Source organism: Crinia signifera, chromosome 2 (genome assembly GCF_055691185.1).
Source record: "Crinia signifera chromosome 2, ASM5569118v1, whole genome shotgun sequence".
In the NCBI taxonomy this organism is placed as follows: Eukaryota; Metazoa; Chordata; class Amphibia; order Anura; family Myobatrachidae; genus Crinia; species Crinia signifera.
Genome location: NC_139218.1, coordinates 243,089,516 through 243,109,418, shown reverse-complemented (window position 1 = coordinate 243,109,418; position 19,903 = coordinate 243,089,516). Strand labels below are relative to the sequence as shown.

Below are 19,903 nucleotides of genomic sequence, written 5' to 3'. Positions count from 1 at the left end.
TGGAGTTGGCTACCCCTGTTCTAGAACGTGCTAAATAATGATGCAGGTTGCCGTGTCTCTGATGGGAGTCAGAGGTCATATGTGCAGAACATAAGATAAATCGGAACCGGACACATTAGTGGCACATAGCAGCACCTGCAATATTTTGCATCAGATTTTCCTTGAACTCCTCCAGCTCCCCGGGAGTCCTTTTGCATGCAATAAATCGATAAATGTGCCAAATCATATAGTCTCCTTCCAGGGAGCAGCCTGACTTGCCATTCAGACACGTCGGACTAGTGTATGGGGGCCTTTACACAGATGCCACTGCATACTACTTAGATCCGGCCTCTACACCAAAATGTAAGCAAGTAAGGAGTCCGACCCAGGATTAACCCTTCTTTTAACCTGTGTTGGAATACTGAATTTCTGGCCATGGGTATTTTCTGAAGACTCGGTCACACCGCACGTCAACTCGGGTTGGACCTGGGCTATTTGTGCGATGTGAAAGGGATATAAGTGACAGTCTGTGAACATTTACTTTGCTTCCAAACAGTGGGGAAGGAGTTTGGAAGCAGTGTGCTTGCTTCCACTACAGAGCTACTTTACTACAACAGTATCAAGATTCCACTCCTGCAGTAACTACACAAAATATACAGTGAAAAATGTCTGAGAAGAGAAATGATTATTCTAATGAGAGAAAACTACCAAATAACTGGGCAGTAAATGTAACCACTGCACAACCTTGCAGCATTCCCAGAAATGGTCTTTCCTGTGCCACCAGGAAAATTAGTTTTCTAGTCATGTCCTGTGATAAAATCATGTTTCCGGGGAAAGCTCAACAGGAACTAACTTGGCAATAAAACAGTCCAAAGATACTGGTTACAAGCAAACATTGTGCAACAGTTTCCTTTCAAATGAAAGTCTGAGAATCCCATCGCTTTGTGGTTTTCACTGGAAGTTGCTATAGGCACATAAAGCTAAATAGGATAGTATGTAACTGTAGACAGACATGAAATCAATTACAAATGGCAAACAAGTGATGACTAACAGACACAAATCACACATACATGCAACACCATTGCATTGCCCACCTTGCTCTTCTGGCACATGCTTAGGGGATGCAAAACTGTTTTTCAGACCAATTTATGTTTAAAATAAACTGCAGCAATTAAAGACAATAAACAGTAGTGTTTGATATACTGTACCTGATGCCCCTTTCCCACTGCAGCTAAAAAACGGTAAATTGCCGATTTTCAGTGCAATTTACCGTTTAAGGCTGCAGTGGGAAAGTGCCAGAGTTGAAATACCGTTTAAAGCTAAATGGTATTTCAACCCATTTTAAAGCAGAGTCCTACACGTTAAAATAACGTTTAAGAGGCAGTGGGAATGGAATGCCTCTTAAACGTTATTTAGCCTCCAGGCAGTCCCAGTGCCTGATGAGAACTAGTAGTTCTCACTTTGTGCATGTGTAATGAGTGCAAGTGCATATAAACAGCCGCTCATTACATATGCGCATATGTAATGAGCGGTTCATTAGTATGCACGTGCATTCATTACATATGCGCAAAGTGAGAACTATTAGTTCTCATCAGGCACAGGGACTGCCAGTAGCCTGCATGAACCTGCATGGACCCCCGCTGCCTCCCCACTGCCCTGCATCCCCGTGCAGGTAAGTACAAGGGGAGGTGGGGGCACAGGGCAGGTAGGGGTTAGGCACTCTTTACACTTGGGGTGGGGGGGGGGGAATTAGGCACTCTTTACACTGGGGGGGGGGGGGTAGGCACTCTACATTTTACACGGTTCACTGCAATGGGAATGGTACTTAAATGGTATTTAAAACGGTAATCTGCTGCAGTGGGATTGCTAATACCGTTTTAAATACCATTTAACCCCTTCCCGACATTTGACGTATATATACGTCATGGCCGGGATGTACTTCCCGACACATGACGTATATATACGTCATGACTTTAAACTGTCCCCGCGTCTGTAGACGCGGTGACAGTTTAAACATGTCTGCTGTCCCTGACAGCAGACATGTCCCTGCATGCCCAGGGGGGGCGGCGATGCCTCCCCCCCGTCGGCGATCGCTGTGATTGGCTGTTCAATGTGAACAGCCAATCGCAGCGTTTTACTGTGTTACCGGCGAATATGACGCTCGGTAACACAGGTGTCAATCACCGCCGGGTGTGAGGGGGCGTGAGGGGGTCACCGGTGATGACCACACCTCACCCCACCTGCCCCCAAGGCTGTGATTGGTCCGTCAGACCGACGGACCAATCACAGCCATGGCGCGTGATTTAAACTAACGGTGACTGCGCTGCAGACGCCATTCCGGTCTGGAATTGCGTGCAGAGCGGTCACCGTGCCAATCTGTCGTGATATACATACCTGATCCTTGCCTGATACTTACCTGATCACCGCTGGTAGCGTGCTGCCAGCAGCTGGATGCTTCCTGGATCTTGTCACTTCCTGTCTGCTGCAGTGTCATAGAGTGACAGATAGTGAGATACTGAAAGATAGTCAGAGATAGTGACAGAGAGTGATAGAGAGTGCTATATTTTGTGTCTGCTGCCCCCCCCTTTTGTGCTGATCAGTATATCTGTGCTGATCAGCAACTTTTTGGGGGTGCAGGTTTTTTTTTTATATATATATATATATATATATATATATATATATATATATATATATATATATATATATATATATACACACCTGTCAGTTGCACCAAAGCTTGTGCTGCCTGTGCAACTGACTGCTGCCCCCCCTTTTGTGCTGATCAGTATAAATTAACTGATCAGCAACTTTTTGGGGGTCCAGGGTTTTTTTTTTTATATATACCCTGTCAGGTTGCACCCACAGTTGTGTGCCTGCTGCCCCTCACTGCTAATCAGTGTTGCATCACTGATCTGCAGTTTTTTTTTTTTGGAGAGTGCAGTGGGGTTTTGTTTTTACACCCACGTTGCTTTTGTGGGTGTCCTGTGGCCGCTGAGCGCTGATCAGTGACATACATCACTGAACAGCATTTTTGGCACAGGGTTGATATAATTTTTTTTCTGCAGTTTTTTTAAATTGTTTTTTTTTTGGAGAGTGCTGTGGTTTATTTTTTTTTAATTGTTTTTACACCCACGTTGCTTTTGTGGGTGTCCTGTGGCCGCTGAGCACTGATCAGTGACGTACATCACTGATCAGCATTTTCGGCACAGGGTTGATTTAATTTTTTTTTTTTTTTGGATCAAATTCCTGTTGCCTTTGAGCGCTGTTCAGTGACGGACGTTACTGACCAACATCTGTGCTAAATTTTTGGCGCAGGACCTTTTTTTTTAACCCCTTCAATTTTTTTTTTTTTTTATTTGGATCAAATTCCTGTATAAAGTATTTTTTTTTCTGCACTACATACACACTACACACTACATACCCCCCGTGTTGAAATAAAGTTTGTACCCCCCCTACACTATACACGTGTTGAAACATTACACTTACAGAAACACAAAAATAAAAATGGCATCCCAAATGTCATCCCAGTCATCCAGAAGAATGTATTCAGCGGAGGAGGCATATGCCATGCTTGCCTCTGACTCTGACACAGCCAGTGATGCAAGCGGGGAATTTGAAGGATTCGTCTTAAGCTCCTCTTCCTCCTCTAGTGATGAGGGACCCCCTCAAAGACGCCCCCGTAGAGCAGCTGAGACCCCCCCCCCCCCAAATGATTGATCCCGTATGGACCCCACCACCAGACAATTTTGAGCCCCAGGTTCCTGAGTTTTTGGCCACCCCAGGAATCCAATTTGATTCAACAGGTCTCAGAGAAATTGACTTTTTCAAATTATTTTTCTCTGATGATTTTATAAATTTAATGGTGGACCAAAGTAATTTATATGCCCAGCAGTTTATTGCTCAAAACCCCACGTCATCATTTGCTAGGTGGACCCCTGTAGATGCAGTAGAGATGATGACGTTTTGGGGTCTGGTGTTACATATGGGCATAGTAAAAAAGCCAGAAATTAGGCAATATTGGAGTACAGATGTTCTGTACAGCACCCCACTTTACCGTATGGCCATGACTCGGACTCGTTTTGAGAAAATCCTTAAATTTTTGCATTACAACGATAATGCACAGTGCCCATCCAGAGATGATCCCACCTTTGACCGGCTATTCAAAGTCAGGCCGGTCATTGATCATTTCAGTGCCAAATTTGCAGAGATGTACATCCCTGAAAAATTTATTTGTATCGACGAGTCCCTTATACATTTTAAAGGAAGGGTTAAATTCCGCCAGTACCTTCCCAGTAAGAGGGCAAGGTATGGTATAAAAATGTATAAACTGTGTGAAAGCACCTCAGTGTACACCCACAGGTTTAGGGTATATGAAGGGAAGGATTCAAGAATTGAACCGCCAGAATGCCCCCCTCCCTCGTAGGTGTTAGTGGAAAAATTGTCTGGGATTTAGTGCACCCCTTCCTGGATAAAGGTTATCACCTCTATGTGGATAACTTTTACACTAGCATCCCCCTGTTTAAGGCCCTTGGTTCAAGAGGTACAGCAGCTTGCGGTACTGTGCGCAAGAACCAAAGAGGCCTCCCAAAAACGCACATTGCCCAAGTACTGAGAAGGGGTGAAAGCAGGGCACAATCCACCGAAAATATGTTGTTGGTCAAATATAAGGACAAGAGGGATGTCCTTATACTGACAACAATTCATGGAGACAGTACCACCTCCGTCCCTGTACGAGGTACCAGTACCCACACCTCAAAACCTAATTGTATCCTAGATTACAATAAGTACATGGGCGGAGTGGATCTTTCAGATCAGGTACTGAAGCCGTACAGTCCCCTGCGGAAAACAAAAATCTGGTACAAGAAGCTGGCCGTGTATATCATCCAGATGGCACTGTATAACGCTTACGTGCTATTCCGTTCTACCAGCCAGAGGGGGACATTTATGCACTTTCAAGAGGAAGTCATAAAGGGCCTAATATTTGGGAACCAGCAGGCAGAGGGCCCCAGTACTTCTAGTACTGGCCCCCGTATTGTACCAGGGCAGCATTTTCCTAACGAAATCCCCTCCACTGCAAAAAAGGGCAGGACACAAAAAAAGGTGCAAAGTTTGCTATAAAAATGGAATAAGAAAGGATACTATTTTCCACTGTGAAACTTGCCCCGACAAACCCGGCCTATGTATAAAGGAGTGTTTTAATATATACCACACATCTATGGATTATTAGGTTCATCATTTCACCGTGCTTCGGGGGTCTTGCTAATGCCACATAGCACCCACCATTCATTCCACCACAATCTGAGCTGCAAAATCCAAAAATCACTCCTTCCCTTCTGAGTCCTGCCATGCACCCAACTGGTATTTTTTCGTCACATATGAGGCATTGCCATACTCGGGAGAAATTGGGGCACAGATTTTGGGGTGCTTTTTCTCCTTCATACCTTATGAAAATGAAAAATTTTGAGCCAGAACTGCATTTTTGTGTAAAAAAAATGTAATTTTTCATTTTCACAGCCCAGTTGTACCAAAATTGGTGAAACCCCTGGGGGTTTGAAATGTACACTATACCCCTAGATGAATTCCCTGAGGGGTGTAGTTTGCAAAATGGGGTCACTTGTGGGGGGGGGGTTCCACTGTATTGGTGCTTCGGGGGTCTTGCTAATGCGACATAGCACCCACCAACATTCCACCAGAATCTGTGCTGCAAAATCCAAATATCACTCCTTCCCTTCTGAGTCCTGCCATGCACCCAAATGGTATTTTTTGGTCACATGTGAGGCATTGCCGTACTCGGGAGAAATTGGGGCACATATTTTGGGGTGCTTTGTCTCCTTCATTCCTTGCGAAAATGAAAAATTTTGAGCCAGAACTGCATTTTTGTGTAAAAAATTTAATTTTTCATTTTCACTGCCCAGTTGTACCACAATTGGTGAAACCCCTGGGGGTTTGAAATGTACACTATACCCCTAGATGAATTCCCTGAGGGGTGTAGTTTGCAAAATGGGGTCACTTGTGGGGGGGTTCCACTGTATTGGTGCTTCGGGGGTCTTGCTAATGCGACATAGCACCCACCAACATTCCACCAGAATCTGTGCTGCAAAATCCAAATATCACTCCTTCCCTTCTGAGTCCTGCCATGTACCCAAATGGTATTTTTTGGTCACATGTGAGGCATTGCCGTACTCGGGAGAAATTGGGGCACAGATTTTGGGGTGCTTTGTCTCCTTCATTCCTTGTGAAAATGAAAAATTTTGAGCCAGAACAGCATTTTTGTGTAAAAAATTTAATTTTTCATTTTCACTGCCCAGTTGTACCACAATTGGTGAAACCCCTGGGGGTTTGAAATGTACACTATACCCCTAGATGAATTCCCTGAGGGGTGTAGTTTGCAAAATGGGGTCACTTGTGGGGGGTTCCTAACTTTTAGCATCTTATGGTGCCTAGAAACCTACATGGTGCCTAAAAAATAATCTCATAAAAAGGAGGCTCCAAAATCAAGTAGGTGCTCCTTCTATTATGAAGCCTGTGGTTTGGTCAACGTGCACACTAGGGCCACATATAGGATATTTATGAAAACAAAAAAATTGGGGGAATCAATTTTTAGTCACATTTCTCTAGTAAAATCTACTGTGTTCCTTAGAAAAATGTATTAAAATTGCAAATCTGCAAAAAAAATGAAATTTTGAAATTTCACCTACACTTTGTTTTAATTCCTGTGAAACACCTAAAGGGTTAACAAACTTCCAAAATGATGTTTTGAATACTGTGAGGGGTGCAGTTTTTGAAATGGCATCATTTATGGGGGTGTCTCACATACAAGTCCCTCAAAGTCACATCAGAACTGAACTGGTCCCTAAAAAAATCAGTGTTTGAAATTTTCTTGAAAATTTGAGAATTTGCTATTCATATTTTAAGCCTCCTAGTGTCCAAAAAAATTAAAAGGATGTTGAAATAATGATGGAAACATAAAGTAGACATATGGTCTATGTTAGTTATTAACTATTTTGAGTGGTATGATTATTTGTCTCACAAGCAGAAAATTTAACATTTTGAAAATTGCTAAATTTTCCATTTTTTTACGACATTTTGGTATTTTTCACAAAAAAACACAGACTGTATCGACCCAAATTTACCACTAACTTGAAGTACAATGTGTCACGAGAAAACAATCTCAAAATCACTGGGATAAGTAAAAGCAAAAAAAAGTTATCCCCACTTAAGTGATACCTGTCAGATTTGAAAAAAAGGGCTCTGTCAGGAAGGCAAAAACAGGCTGCGGCGGGAAGGGGTTAAGATTACCAGTACTTAAAACTGGTCTGCAGTGGGAAAGCAGCATAAATAACAGAATGTAATGCATTGTTTACTGTAGCATTCAGTAAAGAGTTGGACATTAGAAGACACAGGAGGTGCACTATTCTATTAAGGGCAAATAAAAAAGGTATGTACCCTGATTTTTTTGCCCCAAGTTTTTTTTTTTTGGTCACTTCAATTACAGAGCATCCTTTCCCGAAAAAAAACCAAACCACAAAACACACAATTGTTATCAGGGATCTTTTTTCTCCCGCCAAAGTCAGTAACTTTGCACTAGGAAAAGCTTGTATTCTTTTTTACTATGCTTAAGTATATTCATGAACCACTCTAAGACGTCCTGACATAATTTGAATTAGATTGGAGCTTCTTCATAGGTTTCGTTATTTTCATCTAAAAAACAAAACTTTAGGTGTCTTGCCAGAACAGAGGATGTTGACTTAAGTAGAACACTTTTGCACATTTCGCATTCAGGTCAAGTCACAACTTTATCACACTAGCCGATTTTTAATATCTCAATTTCAACTTTTTCACTCCGCCCTAATATGCAGTTGGAGTTAGATTTGGGTGTTTTATTGTTTCTGTGCAGAGTAAATACTGTTTGCTTTATTTTTACACTGCAATATAGATATCAGTTTGAAGTACACCCCCCACCCAAATCTAACTCTCTTTGCACATGTTACATCAGCCCCACCTGCAGTGCATATGGTTTTGTCCATTAGAGAGTGATTGTGCCTTTCTGAGTGAATCAGAATAACCCCCATGTGTCAAAGTCAATAATTTCAGCGCAGTATTATATTAAGTGCATTGCTAAAATTCAGTAAACAATATTCCCCCTCACAGAAACTAAACTCAAACTACAAAGCCACACTGACATTTCTTTAAGAATAGATTTTAAATAAATCAAATGTAGTTAAGTTTTAATATTCTACATACAATGGCTGGCTCACGTCTGCTCTCAGAGCTTTTAAGCTGGCCATACATATATAGATTTATTGTCTGCTCTGCCTGGTTGGAACAAAAGACAGTTGACCATTTGATTCGAAATGCTGGAAAACTGCCAAACTGTCATTCATTTATTACCAGGTTTTTGCTTCAACCAGTCAGATCTGACAAAAAATCTGTAGATGTATGGCCAGCTTTAGTGCCAAAATGCTATTGGATATGACCATCCTGTACCATTGTATGATTAAGCCACTTAAGGAGTGATTGGAGAGGATTAGCCTACACTGTCATGTAAATATGTTAACAAGAATATTTTCATCTTTTCACTGGTAAACTAGTGTCACGCAGCAAATTTATGTACAGAATTGGTGATCAATTATTTTAAAGAGGGGCTATACACTGATTGAGAGTAGATGCCTAATAACTTATAAGTTACCCTAAAATTGTAACAAGATCACAACATGATACAAACTGGATGTGACACATGGTCTATATTTATTTTATAATGACGTCTAGATGTGGACTTGCAGGAACACGATTTGAGAATAAAGATAATAAAGGTAATCTCCATAAGAAGGAGTGCCACAGTCTTCCTTTTCTCTAAAAGCACTGCATATTTACTGTAAGAACACATTATATTAAATACTGATGTAAGGCTCTAATTTTTGATTTAGTAATAAAGTACAGTATAACGAAGTCCCAATTACTGTGCAATGAGAGCAAAACTCCTGCTATGAGAATATAATCTTTGATCACATTACGTATTTGTATTAATAGTGCAATGCACAGCCATGTTCATTATCAAGTTGGCAAAAAAAATGGGGCAGGGAGATGTATTATAAAATGATATGTTTCATCTATCATCCTTATAAACAGAAGGCAGCAGAACTTTCCAACCTACTTGAACTGTTGGTTCTGACATCAACAATCCTTCTGCAGGCACCCAAAGCAGGATTCCATTTATCACTACAATCCATCATGAATGCAGCTGCGAGGTTAATCCTAGCCAGGCGTTTATTGGAGCATATTCAGATAGCTTTGCAATCAGAATACGCTCGCACAGGGCCAGATGGTGCCTCAGTGCATTTGCTGGGTGCGTGCACCCACTGCGAATAGTGGGATCATTGGGTGAACGCTACACTGGACAGCAGGCGGGGGACGGAGAGGGGCGTCGGGCAGCCCCATTAGCATATGGGAACGCCCAGCATTTTATGGGCGTTCGCATGATAATGAGGCAGTGACGCATGTGTGGGGGGCAGGCAGTTGACATCAGCTGCCCGCCCTATCCTCAAACGGGGTGTTTCTGAACTGCGAGCGCTGGAGAAATCATTCGATGGTTGCCGACCATCAATTGATTTCTCCCAGATCTGCACTATATAGTCTATGCAGCCAAGACTTTCTGCCTGCGATACTGGAGCGCGCATCGGGATCGCAAGGGTTAAAACCCATGCGATCCCGATGCAATTTTGACTATATAGTCAAAATCTCAAGCACATTGTACAAGTGTGTACACACCATAAGTGTCCAGAATGCAATGCATGTTTTTAAATACTGCTTGCAAAACAAAATATTTAATTTATGGGTATTAACATTGTAGATTTAGTAATATTGACTTTACTAAGGAAAAAGGCAAAACAAACAAAAAGTGTGTGCCTGGTGTGTCGCATACAATGACAGCTGGGTTGAAAGACCGTGGTCACACTATTACGTGATCCTTTAAAGATCTAGATGTAAATGTTTGCAGTTTAGGTGTATGCTACACCAAGCTCTGCTTTATAATCAGCCATTTAGAGGAAATGTTACTGTGGAATATATAGACTTTCGTTGTTTTGGGTCCAGACAGAGGATAGCGCCGACATTGTGGAAAGTGATTTAGAGATGCACTGCTCATGTTTAATGATGGTTACCGCACAGGGGAGCGATTTTTAGAAACTGTGCACGTGCATAAGCATTCATGCGCATGTCCAGCCTCTTTTGTGCAAGTGGGCATGGCAAATTGAGTATTCGCCAGTCGCTCGCAAGGTGTGGGTGGGGGGCGTAGGACGATGGCTGTGGTTGTGCCCAGCATTTCATGGGCGTTCTCATGAAAACGCTGGGCATTCCCATGGAAATTCGCTGGTGACGCAGACGTGGGGTGCAGGCAGCTGACATCAGCGGATGTCACCTGCCCACCCTTTCACCGTACAGGGCGCCGCAGATCTCAGGCCAGCAGAGACTGACTTGCGAGCACTGGCGAAATCATTCGATGTACCATCAAATGATTTCACCCCCGCAAGCAATCTGCGAATAGATGTTTATGTAAAACATCCCATCTTAGTAAGCCTAAACTAAGGAGGAGATGTCCGAACCTGGTGAGGAATAGTTCCAAAAATGGACTGCTCAATTTCTCCAACCAATGTCCCCAATAGGAACGGGACTACTATTACTGTTCAAACCATTGGGTGAGAGATCGTCAAAGATTTGCTGCTACTGGTACCCATTTTATGAGTTGCCATTTATTGTCAATATTTTTATTGTACTGCTATTATGACGTTTATAAATTGTTATCTTATACATATCCCATGATATATCATTTTTACATAATATTTTTTAATATAATATTTATTATTTCTAATGCTCTTCTCAAACCCTAGCGCTGCATTTTTTCTTTACAATTAGAATGCTTGAATTGTGCTTACAGATACTACATTGGTCTAAGATGGATCTCTTGCATTGGGAATGGGACAGGTGATGGCGAGTATGACTTTATGAGCATGTGTACATAAACCTGTGAGACCAAATGCTATACAACTTTGAATCAGCTCCTTAGGTTTAATTATAGTGAGGCAAACTTTTCCAACTATCATTATTGCTGGCATCTACCATCCACAAAAACATATAAACAGTAAAAGTATGGCCAAGTAGATATATACATTCTCTTACCTGTACTGTTCCTGCTGGTAGAGCTGGGCAACAATTGCAAGGAGACGGCTGATGAAGGAGTCCTTGGCAGCCTCTTTGTTGCCCTGGGCGGCGAGTAGGGTGCATTTCTTCTCGGTCTCTGCCAACTTCTGTTGCATTTTGACATACTCCTGGCGTAGAAGCGCCAGGTGCTTCTGCAATTTGCCCACTTCCTCTTTAAGAAAAATCCAAAATAGAAGTATAGATAAACTAAACAATGTATTCTGAACCATTTTAAAACTAGACAGTCTTATATGCTAGAATAGATGAAGATCACCCTGCCCTAAGCTAGGTCTATTATTGGGTGACAACAGGGATAATAGTTCTAATCCTCCAGTCACTCCAACTTAAAATTATATCATTAGGGAGCAGCCAAACCCATAAACTAGACAGTTCCACAAAACCATGTCTTGTAAGTGATTGCCCCTTTAAAAATCAAACCTCCGAGTTCAGCCGGTAACCTCCATGGCCACGGAACTTGGAGGCTGGTACATTTTGCCAAATGAAAGTAGTAAAGGTTTAATTTCACATTTATTTGGAGGGTATCACAGTGAAACGATGTACAATTAGCAGAAGATTTCTCCACTGCATGAAAACAGTAGTGAGCCCACACGTGTACATACAATTTTTCTGGCCCTCCAAGAAATCAGCCGGTTACCACCGACAAATGGAGAATTCCTGTCAATCAAACTGCGGAATGATTGCAAATAGATTTGTTGCTGATTTTTTACGCAATGCATTCACACTGCAATCCAGATGCAAGCCCTTTTATAATCGATTGGCTTACACAATTTTTTCACAATGGAAGTGTTGCTGTTTTAAATCATGTTTAGTTAGGCTAACCGACTTAATCCACCAATTCAGTGATGATACAGCTAGAAGTACTGCACTAGTAACATCCTTATATCACCAGAAAACAGGACCATCATTCCTTTCTGGTAACCACTAGACAATCCCACCTAATAATGCACTACAACAAAATTACTATTACAATACTCTAACCTAGACTGATTAACCATAGTGATGGTAAAACAAAACTGTAGAAGTTAATATAAAATAACGAAAATAAATAACCTGTATGCCAAGACACTTGCACATGTAACTGCTCCTTATGAGATTTCAATAGTTAGTGATAAAGAATAATATACCAGGTTCAGACTGAATAGTCTACAAATTCCAGCTTTTACCACCACACTAGAGAAGGACCCTTGTTGAAAGAAATGGTAGAAGTGGAAATGCTTGACCATGTAATGTGCTTTGCAGTGTGAACGTGGTATTATTAGTACTATTGCACTACCAAATGTCCCATATGCTGTACACAAATGGTGACAATTTCATAATAACACAGGCTCACACTTTGGATATATAGGGTAACTACTAATATTTTACATTTCTTAAAGCAGTTATTCTTTAACTGTATTTCTTATCAATTGTCTATCAGAAACAGCCCTTTGTCCCTTCCCACCAGAAAAGCCACATGCAGACAGAAGTATTACTTCGGCTTGATATTCCTCATGCTAAGCAGAAAAAAGTATTTTGTAGTCATGTATTTATCTAGCTAATGCATGCCAATATCCCACCACAAACTGGAATACTACTTCAGCATTTATATACAAAATGGCTGATTGAAAAGTAATGAGGCTGTCCCATAGGTAAACATGGTGACGCTATTATGGTCATTGTGAAGCTCACACACCAATGTGTCTGAACCTGCGATCGGACTGCTGTAATCTTCTTTTCTTAGTCAAATTGAGTTGAAGATCTTCATATGTTTCTTCATGGCGGATGGGAACTAGGTGTCTGAGAAATTACGTCAGAGATGTGCAATTGAATTTTTTTGTTGTTGTGTTGAACATGAAAAAAGGCGAAATGAAACAGCAAGCACATGGTGGAGGAACAATTACTAGTGCTGCAGTATTTGATTGGCATTTAAAGAGGGTAATACGCGTTCTGGGAGACCATCCACCACGGTTACAGAGGTCAACATAGCAAAAGCTGTAGAGATGCTGCAAAAAGACAGAAGATTTACTTTACGCAACTTTTTGGCATTTCATTTGAACGGGTTCAGCATATTGTGACAAAGGAACTGCAAATCTACCATGTGTAACCAAGTGGGTACCACTAATCGTGCAAGAACACTGCTTGAATGTCGGAGAGGATCACTGGATCATTATGATCCAAAACAGTCCAAATGTAATCACGCATTTCTGAAGTAATCTCACAGATACGTCTTCCTCATCCGCATGATGAAACATACAAAGATCTCCCACTCACTGTGACCAAAGAAGTCTACGGCAGACCAACTGCAGGTTCAGACACATCGGTGTAGGAGTAACACAAAACCCAGAATATCATTGCCACACCAACAAATGGGACACTATAGAACTGCAAAAACATTATAAGAATAGAGCATATACAGGTTTTCCTAAGGGACCGAGTAAAAACTGGTATGGTTGGGAACTTGGAACACTGAACTGGCTTCCTGTAGCAAACTTTGCCAATGTGGAGCTTGTCGTGTTCATCCACATCCAGCCAGTGTCCCGTTGGGGTAGGTGACTGACAGCTCTCACCAGGGAGGGAGAGATTACAACATCCCCATATGGTCCGGGGATGGTATAATAAGCAGAATGGTTCAGACTATACAGGGAGGCTGTAATCTCTCCTTCCACCAACAGTTTTCACAGACAACTCCAGATGGGGATGGGTACTACAAATGTAAAGTCCTATTCGGACAAAAACATTTTTAGCCGATGTTGCAAGTTTAGAAACATATTACGTGTAGACAAATCAGATACTGACAAAGCAGAATGAACATCCCATAAAGCCCATTCATGTGTTATTTAAAATATGTTAAGGACATAATTTACATAGTTCTGTAAAAATCACCTGAATGTTTTAATTTCTATACAGGTCCACATGCAATACATCAAATCTGACTGTTTACATTTGAAACAATTAGAATTGGTAGAAGTGCCCATCAGAAGACATTATTTATTAGCAATAAATCGGTACTTGTTTCCTAGCACGGCGTCCATCGCACCGTATACCATTACACTAACTAAGGTATACGATGGTATGCGATGCGACGCGATATTGTACAATACAATATCGCATCGTATGCCATACAATGCAATACGATCCGATCGTATACGATTTTTGATTGTACAAGCACCCTGATGGTGACAATGTTAAATGGCCCCCCATAGTCAACACCACCCCCAGGATCAATGCCAACCCGAAGCGTGGCGAGCACCGGCGGTACGCGTCCTCTGATCTTTTCATACCCCCACTATCGACGTCGGCGTGGAGTTGAATTTAGATAGTGTGGCGAGCGCAGCGAGCCCCGCGAGGGAACGTGTAATACGAGCCCGAAGCGTGGCGTATTACATGTAAAGTAATCCGTGTCCGCTCGCCACGCTTCGGGCTTGGTGGCTCGCTGCGCTTGCCACACTATCTAAAATCAACTCCACGCCTACGTGGATAGTGGGGGTATGAAAAGGCGGCCACTCACCACGCTTCGGGTTGGCGTTGATAGTGGGGGTGGCGTTGCCAATGGGGGTGCATTTCACACTAAAAGCACCCATCAGGGTGCTTGTACAATTAAAAATCGGATTGCATCGCATGCCTCTATATTGCATGTGATTGTATAAGATGTAATCAAAATCGGGGGCGCTGTGCTAGGAAACAAGTACCCAATAATCTGTAATGCTTTTGTGCAAATGATGTTGATAAATGCTGATTATTGTTGTAAACAAAGTTAGAATATATTTTAATGAAATATCAGGAAATTCTCTTTTCCACTTGACCAAACCTTTGGTTAATGTTTCCAGGTTAATTTGAGGTTTATTATGTGTGTACATAATAAACCTCTCTTCACTGATCTCTATCCACACTCCCTCCCGTCCTCTTCGCTCCATCGCTGACCGCCGACTGACCTCTCACCTAATCACCTCCGCCCATTCCCGTGTCCAAGACATCTCTCGTGCTGCCCCCCTGCACTGGAACAATCTCCCGCCACCCATCAGGCTTTCTGATTTCCTTGGAATAAAGAAAAAAGTGAACAGCGCACTAGTGATGAGAATCGATATAACAAATTTATTTAAGACAATGTGTAATGAAAGTAAAAAACAGTTAATAAAAATGCATATAATAAAAGGGGTTGAAATAATTTGCACAATTGATAGCGGATGGGTGAATAATGAGGGGGTCCCCCTACAGTTGAGAAGAATGCTGGAGAGTCCGTTCCTATTTTCCCCTGGACAAAATTGTAAATGTCATAATTACCACCCTTGATGGATTTAGGGATGTCCTCGTCCGAGTGTCCACGGGTCGGCCCAAGATGGCACAAATTACCGACGGTGGAATGATGGCAAGATGCTCCCAAAAGGATAGATGGTAGACGGTGAATTACCGGGTGTTGTCCTTAAGGTAGAGGCACGAGGAAACAATGTCCCAGGGTGTGGTATTTGTAAATCCAGGGGATGGTGCGGATAGAGCTACTGGGGACCCCCCCCCCCTCTCATTGCCACTAAAACCTCTGGATTGCAGCCCGAACCATCCCCTGGATTTACAAATACCACACCCTGGGACATTGTTTCCTCGTGCCTCTACCTTAAGGACAACACCCGGTAATTCACCGTCTACCATCTATCCTTTTGGGAGCACCCGAGCATCTTGCCATCATTCCACCGTCGGTAATTTGTGCCATCTTGGGCCGACCCGTGGACACTCGGACGAGGACATCCCTAAATCCATCAAGGGTGGTAATTATGACATTTACAATTTTGTCAAGGGGAAAATAGGAACGGACTCTCCAGCATTCTTCTCAACTGTAGGGGGACCCCCTCATTATTCACCCATCCGCTATCAATTGTGCAAATTATTTCAACCCCTTTTAATATATGCATTTTAATTAACTTTTTTACTTTAATTACACATTGTCTTAAATAAATTTGTTATATCGATTCTCATCACTAGTGCGCTGTTCACTTTATTCCATTGTCTTTCATACGGGACCAACTACCCCGTCCACCGAACAGCTGCAGGTTAAGCAACACGTGACATAGCGCCCCCAAGTTCTGACCCCTAGGGGACAGTCCTATTCTATCTTTTTCTGATTTCCTTACCTGCTTCAAGTGCTCCCTCAAAACCCACTTTTTTTGAGTGGCCTATCCCTCCTCCTAACCTCTTTTGATCCTCCTATCCTGCCTCCATTCCCATCCATTCCTATTCCTACATTCTTTGTCTACATTTGAACAAAATATTACTGATAATATTGTGAATCTATTAATAAACAAATAATGATACAGAAATATGCTAGTATACATGTTTTAATTGTTTGAAACTGATAATTTAAAGAGAATTACAGGCTCTTAAGGAGTTGTCTGAGATACCGAAGGGGTTTGCGTAATCAAGGAATTATTTGTGATTAATCACCTCACAGAATAATTTGCATTCCCAATAGGGGCTCCAAAGTCAGCGTGAACATGAAGAGTGTAATGCTGGCCACACATCAGCCCAACTTTCCTCGAACCATCCAACTAGTTGGTTGGTTGGACTGAAAATCTGGTACTGTATGGGGGCAAATGCCAATAAGCTATTTGCTCACAAACTCAGGAGAATGGACAAAAACATTCAGTGAAATTGTTTAAATCAAATAGGTCCAACTACAGCACATTGTCTGTGACATTTTCCGATTTGGGAAACAAATGACTTAATTACAAACTACATTTGCTCCCATCCAGTACCAGGTTTTTATTCCATCCAACCAACTAGTTGGATGGTTGGAGAAAAGTTGGTCTGATGTGTGGCCAGCATAAGAGGGCAACCAAAGCAGATGGGTGGGAATAAAGAGCAAATATACGGCAAATAGAAGGCCTAATTCAGACCTGATCACATAGCTGCAAATTGACAGGCCCATAGTATGTATGCGCAAGTCCATCCTGCTACTTTTTTATTTTATTGCTGGCCGAGCACAAGTTGATTGACAGAAAGATGGCATTTGTGGGTGGTAGCTGACTTGAGGGGAAGTCGTGACGTAAGCTCTGTCCCTGATCAGCCTGTTTCTATCACAGTGGCGAAGTCCTGGGCTATGCACACACTAGAAAATCATTTGGTGGTGAGCGGCTTGCGTATGGATTGGCTGCTAAATGCCAAACCAGAAATTTTCACAAACTGTGCTAAGCAATTCGCAGGATTGCATGGGGCAAGATTTCACTCTGGCAGGGCAGCGCAAACCTGATCGCAGGGCTCCAAAAATGAACAGCCCAGTTACCAGGTCTGGATTAGTCCCATAGCCTCTAGATTTCAGCTCTATAGCCTAAACAAATAATCATATAGAGGGCAAGTACTAGAACTGCTTCTCTAACTTTTCAGAAGACCTGTACGGTTAAAACCCATGATATACAGTCTTTGAACGTTTCTATCATGTACCTCTTTCCCTCTCTGCTGCATGTTAAGATCTTTGAGTCATTTGTTTCCTACTAATAAGCTGAGAAATAACTTAATGTGGCAAAGGTCTGTGCAGGCATCTGTGACAGGAAGACCTTATGACCCTAAAGATGTGGTTACCAAGACAGTCATTTGCTAACAGTAACGGGGCCTACACACATAGCAATTTTTTAGCTATTGTCTAAGCGATCTGACTAGATCGCCAGTGTTCTCTCATCAGAGAACATTGGTGCTGACAGCTTGCTCGGCACTACACATCGCTGTGTGTGTGCGCTACACATCGCTGTGTGCTAAACGAGCTAGTATAGCTCAGATCACTCAGCACACTCTTATGTGTGTAGGCCCCATAAATGTGTACAAGTGAAAGCATTCTGAAAATAAACTTTACTATGTATTGTTCTCACAGTAAAATAATATATGTAAAACCATAGTTTGTATGAAACAGAATTAGCTATGTTGTCAAGTTCCAGTAGGTTTTAGCCTATGAGAAAGCTAATGGTGCAGATATCCTAATAGGACAAATACATAATAACAACAGGTTCTCAAATGAAGCCAAATGTACACTACTACTTTTTCCATCTGGGTGTTGCGAGGCGCTGAGATAAAGTTAACTTGTTTCAACAAGGGCAACACTTTAGGCCTCTTTTATTGCTATCAGTTCCAGTAAGGTGCCCATTCACTGGTGAGATGTTTCTCAGAAATTGGTTGCATGCAATGTTTGTGTGACCTTCCCGGGGGACAGGATCGCATATGATACAGTGGGGCAGATGTATTAAGCCTGGTGAAGAGATAAACTGGAGATAAAGTGGAAGGAGATAACGCACCAGCCAATCAGATCCCAACTGTCATATTTCAAACACAGCTGATTGGCTGGTGCGTTATCTCTTCCATGTTATCTCCACTTTATCTCCAGTTTATCTCTTCTCAAGGCTTAATACATCTGCCCCAGTGTATGAAAAAAGGACTGCATACAACGTATCTCATGCGATCCTAGCAGGGGCTAGGATAAATATTTATGGCAGCCAGTGAGATCTGCAATTGAGATGCGAGGCGCACATGGCATCGCAACAAAATCAAATGCGATATGCCAGTTGGAGCAATGCGTCGCAATCGCATGAAATCAGGCCATATCACACCATTGTATGGGGGCCTTTACTAAATAATGCAATATACTACAGTATAACAGCTGCATCACAGTTTATGTTTTTTAACCACCTGGGCTGCACAATCAAAGTTTCCACACCAGACACAGCTATATATAATTCACTGATCCACATTTGCTCTGCAATGGTTTTAAACTTTACAATTTATTTTATTGTTATACTTTTAAAGCGCACATATAATAGGACAGCAATAGCATTAGGAGGTAACCCACAGTAGACAAAACTCACACACATTACATTATACGAAGAGCATCCAGATTACAGGATGGTACATTATACTACCAATATGTTCACTACAAAGTACATCATACTAAGCACACTACTACATTATAGGAAGCATCATACTAATCACATTACAGGGGGCATCATTCTAAGCACAATACCACAGTACAGGGTGCATCATACTAAGCACATTACTACATACATTGCATGGTGCATCATACTAAGGGCACATACATACAGACACACACCGCAGGATGCAGAATTCCAAGAGCACATTCCCCCACACACGACAAGGTCCCGCATACAGTAAAGCACACACACACACTCCTTGTACATGCTCCGACACTGTGCCCCTGCACCAATGTCACACCCAGCCTGACCCACCACTCTCTACCCCTGTACTAGCCGCTCTATTAGCCCCTCAGGGCCCATTTCTTTACCTTCCGCCATGATGGGTCCGCCCGGGTGATATCGCGAGAAGGGCGGAAGGGGTCGGCCAGATCCCGGTAGATGTGTCAGTGACAGAAAGGAAAGCCATTGACTCTTTCCCTGCCTCCAAGTTTAACATTGTAATGCTCGAGCGCCCTCTAGAGGTAAAAATGGAAAAGCAGCAACACACAGCGTCCCGGGCGGGCACTGAACTATTAGCCGGCGAATGCTGCTTTATATTCAGGGCAGAAACTAGAATTACTGCTTCCCGGGTCAAGGCAGTAATTAGATGCCCCTGAAAAAAAAAAAAAAGACCACCACAATAAATTTATTAAAATAGCTCTATTTGGCTAGTGTGTCATTTTGTCCCATCACTAGCACTATTGTAAGCTCCACCTGCCCATCTCATTTATTCATTGCGATGCGGTTGATAACCATGAAAAAAGTCAACATGCAAAGGAGGATGT

At 42.2% G+C, this 19,903-nt stretch overlaps 1 protein-coding gene across 1 annotated transcript in view; it reads right to left on the bottom strand.

Annotated features, from left to right (window-relative positions):
- ANKFY1 (ankyrin repeat and FYVE domain containing 1) overlaps window positions 1-19,561 on the bottom strand; it is a 52,925-nt gene extending 33,364 nt beyond the window's left edge. Inside the window, exons 1-2 of the mRNA XM_083174133.1 lie at window positions 19,448-19,561; window positions 11,155-11,347 (exon numbers count right to left, since the gene is read on the bottom strand). Coding sequence (XP_083030259.1) covers window positions 11,155-11,347; window positions 19,448-19,457 — 203 coding nt within the window. The 5' untranslated portion in view covers window positions 19,458-19,561. The remainder of the gene's footprint in view (window positions 1-11,154; window positions 11,348-19,447) is intronic.
- Between the last annotated feature and the right edge of the window lie 342 nt (window positions 19,562-19,903).